This window comes from Lipotes vexillifer, unplaced genomic scaffold (genome assembly GCF_000442215.2).
Source record: "Lipotes vexillifer unplaced genomic scaffold, Lipotes_vexillifer_v1.1 scaffold717, whole genome shotgun sequence".
NCBI classification, from domain to species: domain Eukaryota; kingdom Metazoa; phylum Chordata; class Mammalia; order Artiodactyla; family Lipotidae; genus Lipotes; species Lipotes vexillifer.
Window position 1 is genome coordinate 856,944 of NW_006798707.1, and position 8,381 is coordinate 865,324.

At 54.5% G+C, this 8,381-nt stretch overlaps 1 protein-coding gene across 1 annotated transcript in view; it reads left to right on the forward strand.

Moving 5' to 3' along the window:
• Positions 1-7,665, forward strand: part of KCNK3 (potassium two pore domain channel subfamily K member 3) — a 37,661-nt gene extending 29,996 nt beyond the window's left edge. The window contains exon 2 of the mRNA XM_007470805.1: positions 5,748-7,665. Within this exon, the coding sequence (XP_007470867.1) occupies positions 5,748-6,673 (926 nt within the window). The 3' untranslated portion in view covers positions 6,674-7,665. The remainder of the gene's footprint in view (positions 1-5,747) is intronic.
• The last annotated feature ends 716 nt before the right edge of the window (positions 7,666-8,381 follow it).

Genomic DNA, 8,381 nt, shown 5'->3' on the forward strand with positions numbered 1-8,381 from the left:
CATTCCTGCAATTTCATTTAACCAAGCAACATGTTTCTCATCCAGCAGTTATTAATAGTCCATGAACTTGGTATTCCAGGAAATTACCTTTGGGAAACACTGATCTCAGAATGTCAGTGCTGAAAGGAACTTTAAAGACCATCTAATTTTGATGTTCCCCCAAATATTCATACTAATGATTAATATTTATTGATCCCAACATCCTAAGCATTTTAAGTCAACTAACTCATCAAATCCCCAGAGCCACTCTATGAGGTAAGTGCATCATTAGTCCCATTTTACAGATGAGGAAACTGAGGCGCTTAGAAGATTAAGTAACCTGGCCAAAGCTGAAAGCTGTTTGACTCCAGAGTCTGCTCTCACCTATGCCACTAAACTGCAGAGATCCCCGTGGAAAATAGAAATATCCATTTTCAGTAATTCAAAAGCATAATAATAACAATTCAGTCTCAGAATCAGTTATCCCATGCTATTCGGAAGTTCTGACTGGGAAATGAGTTCCTAATTAATTTTGATGGGAAAATAATTCATTTTTTCACAATTATCTATGCAGTGCCTATTCTAGGTAGTAGCTACACTGTACTGATCAACATATTATACTTCATATGTAAAATATTTAAAAATTTAGACTGTATGAATGGGTGTGGGTGAACAAAAAAACAAAAAAGGCATCCATAGCAGGGGGAAAAGGTGGGAACCCTTTATCTTGTCCTGTCTTTCCATGTCACAGATGAGGAAAATTGAGCCCCAGAAAGGAAAAGGGACTTGCCCAAGGCACAAGCTGGTTATGGTTAGAGCCAGGTCAGACCCCCAGATCTCCCACTTCCTAGTCCCAAGCTCTTTCTTCCACCCAAGGCTGTGGTCAGCTTTCTAACTTTGTGGCCAGCCAGGCCGGGGTAAGAGGTCAGGCACTCAAGCTGGCAGGTATGTGAGGTCAATGGGAACAGACAGCTGAGTCCAATCCAGCCAAGGCCATTACCAAGGGCTCAGACTGGTTACTTGTGCTTCGACTAGAAGGAAATAGTCCACAGAGAGAAAAAGTTCAGTAAGAGGGAGGGATGGCCCCCAACCCTCTGCATCTCCCTGGAAGACAGAGCTTTAGCCAGTTTCTGAGGCCCTTGGTGATACTGGGAGGAAAATAGAAGAACTAAGGCCCCGGGGCTCCCATCCCACCTAATTTTTCCTGCTGTCTCAAAATATTCAAAATTAATATTTATGTCCAGCCACATAATTTTTAAATCTAGCCACTTGGCTTCCTCAGGTAAATTCTATGCTCCAGCCAGGTTTCTAGGCCATCTCTTAGCTGGGTTGCTCCCAAGCAGGGGCTGCTGGGCTCTGGTTGAATGAACAGGTCAACCTTGGTTATACTGAGCCATAGGGCAGAGGACAGAGCATTGAGTTTGGAATGGAATATCCCAGGTTATAGTCCTGGCTCTTCCATTCACTAGCTGTGTGATCTTGAGCAGGTCACTCTCCCTCTCTGGGCCTCTAACACCTCATCTGTACAATATAAGGACCGGGCCATATGGTCAGTAAGGACCTTTCTGGCTCTGAGCATATGGTGGATTCAGGAAGGGTAGCTGGGAGAAGAGGGGACAGGAACAGCCCCAGTCAGCTCTCTGAGAGGCAGGGGTCTAGAGTCTCAGGGTCAGGGCATGAGTTCTGGCTGGTCGGTCCATCACGTTATTATGAGGGAGGATCCTCAGAGAATCAGCCCCGGAGCGTAGCATCTGTGTATGTCAGCAATACACAAGGACAGATGGAGCCCCTCATCCTGAGATGCACAGGGCTGGACAGGAAGGAGAAAATGGGGACTCCCTTTGCCCCTTCTCCCTGGTAAAAACCAAGCCTGAGCACTGGGCAGGCGGCAGGCCTGCTGGCAGGCAGACAGGCCTTGCCAAACTCCCAGTTACTTCCCAGAAGTTCCAGGGCCCCCTGGGAGTGGCTCCACCCCAGCTGGCGCCCCTCCAAGCTGGGTGCCCACGTCAGCAGGTCCTCCCAGCTCCCTCGCCCTTTCACCCAGTGACAATAGAACGGCGAAGGGGCGGGGGCATGCTGACCCTAGGCCCGATGCTTGCAGAAGCATCTGAATGCCTTGGCATTGCACCCCTGTTGCCATTTCTGCCCCATCCAGCTCAGGGCAGTGGCTGAGGTCGAGGCTCCAAATGGACTGCTCTCTTCCCGGGTCTCAGTTTCCCATCCTGATAGCCTTCCTGGGTGATAAATTGGCTCTGAGGCATCAGAATGAGCGATGAGTCAGAAAGTCTAGTGGCCTTGGCCAACTCACGAGGCTTCTCCAGCTTTCATTATTCCAACTATAAAGTGGAGATAGTCATAATAATGACCTTGTAGGAAGTTTTTGAGAATTAAAGTTAAAAATGTATCTGAAGGATAAGATCTGCGGCCTCAGCGTGTGGTAGGAAGTGAGGGTGGGCCCTGGAGGGAACCAGACCCCATAGGTGGGGCAACACTGGACAGGACAGTGGCCGTGGCAGAGCGGCCACTGTCTGGGCAGCCCACAGCGGGTAGTGAGGCTGCCAGGCCGGCAGGCACTGGGTTTTCCTAAAGGATGGTGGACCGGGGGGCAGTTACAGCTTATGAACAGACACAGGTGAGGTGCAATGGTGGAGAGAGGGGTTCCTTTTCCCTGACGCTGGGATGTAGCTGCCTGACCCCATCAAGGGCTGCCTGCCACTCAGGACTGCACTTTCAGGCCGACTTTCCCCTGTGAGTCCCCTCACTGCTCCTTCTGTCGTGAACTCCACAGGTTCCAAAGTACTTTTACATCCAGTCTCTCCTTTACTCCTTTTATTTTTGGCTGCGCCATGCGGCTTGCGAGATCTTAGTTCCCTGACCAGGTATCAAACCTGGGGCCCTGGCAGTGGAAGTGTGTAGTCCTAACCACTGGACTGCCAGGGAATTCCCTCTCCTTTACTTCTGACAGCAGCTCTGGCAGTGGTGGCCAGGGTGGGGATTAACAGCGGTAGCTCAACCCCCCAGAGTGCAGAGCAGACAAGAGAGGTCCAAAGAGGGGAACGGATTTGCCCAATGTCACACAGCCAGCCTGTGGTCAAGCCAGGGCTGGTCCATGCCTCCCTATCCCTGTTCAGCCGTGGCCACAGTGCTGTGCCCTCCCCCGCATCCTATGCTGCGCCAGCCTGGGGGACAGGGAAGGGCAGGATGATGAGCTGCTCTGACTCGGAGCCTGCCCAGCTGTCGAGGTGAGCTGTGGTCTGGCTGCTGTGGCCGAGCTGGCGGGCACAATCTGTTCTCACCCTGCTGGGGTGCAGACGGGCCAGGCATGGCAGCTCAAGAGCTCAGCTATCCAGGCCCCTGGCAAAGGGTGACACAGTCACCAGCTAGATGCCACGGTCAGGGAGCAGGGGAGCCCATTCTAAGGGCGGCCCACAGCCTCACACACCCCAGCAGCAGTCCCCCGACCTCCCTGAGCTTTAAGATTCACATGGCTTTAGGCTGACAGAGAGGAGAGACCCTACATTGGGGCCAGGCATAGGCAAGTTTACTAGAAAAGAGCTGTCTGCCAGCCCAGGTGATCTCTTGGAAATGTGAGGGAAACCTGGCACTTCGTTGTGAGCTGTTACTGAGCGCTTGATATGTACCAGACTCCGTGCTAAGTGTTATACACATTATCTCACTTATTTCTCCCTAAAAGTCCTGTGATACAGGTGCTACTTATTAGCCCCTATTTACAGATGTGGAAACTAAGGCTCAGAGAGGTTTTCTTTTTTAGAAAACACACAGTCCATGGCAGAGTCAGGATTTTAATTCAGATCCCATACCAAAGCAGATGGTATCCTGCCTTGCCATCAATTCATCAAACATATTTTGGGCATAGCCCATGGTCATGACTGGCAGTGGGTGGGGGTAGGGAGGAACATGACAAAGTCCAGCAGTGCCCACCCCCACCCACCCCAAGCTAGTATTTAGCTGTACATATGTATTTACATATGTGAGTGACAGAGTAGGGGATGGTGGTAGTACTGGCCCTGGACTTCAAAGCTGAACATTCTCAGTGCCACTCAAAGCAGGGATCACTTCCAGCTGTGAGCAACCCAGGATGGCTGCAGAGAAGCAGCAGCATTTTTAAGTTTTTTGTTTTTTTAAATTTTTTTAAATTTATTTTACTTTTGGCTGCATTGGGTCTTTGTTGCTGGGCGCAGGCTTTCTCTAGTTGCGGCGAGCAGGGGCTACTCTTCGTTGCAGTGCTCGGGCTTCTCATTGTGGTGGCTTCTGTTGTTGCGGAGCATGGGCTCTAGGTGCTTGGGCTTCAGTAGTTGTGGCATGCAGGCTCAGTAGTGTGGCTCGTGGGCTCTAGAGCGCAGGCTCAGTAGTGGTGGCACACAGGCTTAGCTGCTCCGCGGCATGTGGTATCTTCCTGGAACAGGGCTCAAACCCGTGTCCCCTGCATTGGCAGGCAGATTCTTAACCACTGTGCCACCAGGGAAGCACTCGGTTAAGTTTTGATAAGGTTTAAAAAGGTGGGAAAAATGGAAAGCATTACTTTATTATAATAATCCTGTTAATAAAAGTAATAAATATCTTAATAGCTCAGTGAAGGAAGCAGGGCCAGGACCAGCAGCAATTTTACAAATGAGGAAACATGCTCAGAGAGGGAGAGTAATTTGCCCAAGGTCACACAGCCACTAGTGACAGGGCCAGAACTTGTGCCTAGGGCTTCTGAGTTCCCATCTAGTGTCCTTCCCTCTCTAGGTCTCCAGGCATAACTCTTGACTTAGGCCATGGGATGGTTGGCTCAGAGGGAGGCTTTGCCTCTGCCTGGCTCCTGGCTGGGTGAGGGCTGAGGGGCATGGTAGGGCGTGATAGGGTTGAGACTGTCTGACTGGTGATAGTAACACCTGGAAGGACAACCAGGACCCTTGCTTTGACAAAGGCAATGCCGCATCCCCATGAGGAGAGACCCTACATTGGGGCCAGGCATAGAGGATGATCCCAGGGCCCCACAGAGGGTTTGATGAGGACTCTGGAACACTAATTCATGGGGGGAGGGCACTGTCTCCTTTCTCCTCCTCTGACACGGGTGGGCCAGCTGCCTCTGGGAGCCTGGTGGGCCCCAGGGGCGAACTATCCCCATAAGCTTTGGCTGGAAGCAAGGAAATCATCAAGGACCCCCCAGGGTCCCTCCCTTCACACTGAATCACAGGATGCAGGACTCATTCAGTCCAACCTCCACCCCTCAGAGTCAAGGAAACCGAGGCCCAGAGACGACAAGGAACAAGTCCAAAGCCCACAGACACTAAACTAGAATCCAGGTATCCCAACTGACTTGCCAGTACTGTTTCATGCTATCCACGCTGCCTCTAGACTAAGTTCCCAACAGCAGCACGAGTCAGCTCCTATTCTGGGTAGAGAAAATGGTCGGGTCTTTGAAGCCAAACAGACTCTAATTCAAACGCAGGTTGCTCTGCCTCCAAACAGTGTGACCCCAGAAAAGTCACTTAACCCTCCCTGCTTCCTCTTTCCTTCCTACCTACCCCCTGGAGTGGTCATGATAGTAAGTGAGAAATCATCAGCCAGGAACTAGCACAGTGCCTAGGGACAAGGATGCACCCATAACTGTGAGTCGTCCTCTCTTCGGCCAAAGGAAAATGAGGCCAGACTCTGCGAGGCTGGGGAAGGAGAGGGGAGAGTAGGGGGAAGGGAGGCAGGTTTCTGGAAGGGCAGTCCCGTAGCACGTGTTTTCTCTCCTCTTCCCCTTTTTCCCCCAGGCTACGGCCACGCAGCGCCCAGCACCGACGGCGGCAAGGTGTTCTGCATGTTCTACGCGCTGCTGGGCATCCCGCTCACGCTGGTCATGTTCCAGAGCCTGGGCGAGCGCATCAACACCTTCGTCAAGTACCTGCTGCACCGCGCCAAGAGGGGGCTGGGCATGCGGCGCGCGGACGTGTCCATGGCCAACATGGTGCTCATCGGCTTCTTCTCGTGCATTAGCACGCTGTGCATCGGCGCCGCCGCCTTCTCCTACTACGAGCACTGGACCTTCTTCCAGGCCTATTACTATTGCTTCATCACGCTCACCACTATCGGCTTCGGCGACTACGTGGCGCTGCAGAAGGACCAGGCGCTGCAGACGCAGCCGCAGTACGTGGCCTTCAGCTTCGTCTACATCCTCACGGGCCTCACCGTCATCGGCGCCTTCCTCAACCTCGTGGTGCTGCGCTTCATGACCATGAACGCCGAGGACGAGAAGCGCGACGCCGAGCACCGCGCGCTGCTCACGCGCAACGGGCAGGCGGGCGGCGGCGCGGGCGGCGCGGGCGGCGCGGGCGGCAGCGCGCACACCACGGACACCGCCTCGTCCACGGCTGCGGCAGGCGGCGGCGGCGGCGGCGGCTTCCGCAACGTCTACGCCGAGGTGCTGCACTTCCAGTCCATGTGCTCGTGCCTCTGGTACAAGAGCCGCGAGAAGCTGCAGTACTCCATCCCCATGATCATCCCGCGGGACCTCTCCACGTCCGACACGTGCGTCGAGCAGAGCCACTCGTCGCCGGGAGGCGGCGGCCGCTACAGCGACACGCCCTCGCACCGCTGCCTCTGCAGCGGGGCGCAGCGCTCAGCCATCAGCTCCGTGTCTACGGGCCTGCACAGCCTGTCCACCTTCCGCAGCCTCATGAAGCGCAGGAGCTCTGTGTGAACGCCTTGCGGGGCCTGGAGCACCTGGGAGCACGGGCGGGGCGGGGGGCTCCTGCCCGGAGGAGCAGCGGGGTCGGCGAAGAGACCGCCCCAGCCGCCTTTGGCGCCCCTACACCCCTCACCACCCTCCCCCCGCCCCCCATCTCCGACTGTGCCTGCTTGCATCAGCCGGCAGGAGCCGGGGCTCTGAGGACCCCTGGAGCCCGCATCTGCGCCCTGCAAATTCCGAGAAATGTGAAACTTGTGGGGGGGGGGGTCGGGGAGGGAAGGCAGAAGCTGGGAGCCTCCCATCCCTTTGGAAAAATAAGGAGCTCCTCAGTTCGCAGAGGCCCTGCTGGTAACCAGACCATCACCCCTCCCCCTGTCCCTTACGGAGGGAACTTCGTGTTCCGTGTAAGTTTGCATCTCTATTTATACCTCTGTCCTGCCAGGTCTCCCACGTTCCCTTGGCTCCAAAAGTCAGGGTGTCTTTGTCGAGGTCACCCCACTCAGTCCCACTCCCCTTCCTCATCCCCAGCTGTGTCTCCCAGTCTCCCACTACCTTTTGTGTTGTTTTGCATGGCTTTGCAGTTATGGAGGAAATGGAAACCCAGCAGTCCCTAAAGCTAGTCCCCAGAGGGCAGGCAGATGGAAGCAAGGACAGGCAGGCTGCAGAAGGGGTGGAGAAGGGAAGGGGGAGGCAGGGGCCCAACAGTCTGCAGGGTGGTCCCCTTGGTAGGTGAGAGCTAACTGGCCTCCAGTCACATCCTCATGTGGGGCCAGAGGGAGTCCAGCCTTCCAGACACTGCCCTTGAAATCAAACAGAAAACTTGCTCCTTGCCATCACTGGCCGCTGCTGCTAATAACCAACTCTTAGATCCGTGAAATGAGTGTGAAAACCCTGTCCTGACTACCCATTCGTTTGATTCTCACCACACCCCAGTTAGGTCACCAGGGCAGGAGTTGTCATCCCAAATTTACAGGTGACACTGAGACCCAGACAGGTGACGTGACTTGCCCAAGGTGACACAGCAAAAGGCAGAGGGGAGCAAGAACCCAGGCTGTTTGTTCTGAGCCTAAGTGCTCTTTTTTTCGACTCCTCTTCCCACTCTTTGAAAGCAAAGTTCCCAGCCTGCACACCCTGGCATTGTGTGGGCAACTGGGCCTTAGACCAGAACCAGAGCCCAGGACTGAGCCAGTGCTAGACTCAGCTGCTCTACTGCTTGGCCACGAGGCAGGGCTCTGAGCGGGCTGCTGAAGCAGGGTAGGACCACTCAGTCAATGAACTTCCTACTTACAAACAGGGGAGTCCTTAGGGCCAGATAAGCAGAGCTGGGACTGACAGCAGAAAGGCCAGGAGCTAGAGCTCTAGGAGTTGGGGAATTGGGCAGAGCAGCCTAGAGGGCTGGCAGGCATATCCTCCTTGGGACGTGAACCCTGACCCCACAACCAGTGTTGGTGCCTGTGTCCCAAGTAGCTAGAGATAAGCCATAGCTGCAGCAAGGAATGCTCCTCCCAGGTGTACCCCCTGCCTACCCCACCTGCAACCCAGAAGCCCAGGTACAGAGCAGCAGTTGGAGGTGAGACCCTAGGCTCCACGGTCAGGGCCCAGAGCTAGAGCTGGGACCGTGACTCAGACAGTATCAAGGATGGGTGAGGGGCCTCTCCCCCTCCAGCTGCACCCTCTTACTGTTCCCGTGTCAGCTCCTTAACGCTGCTGAGCAAGGCCA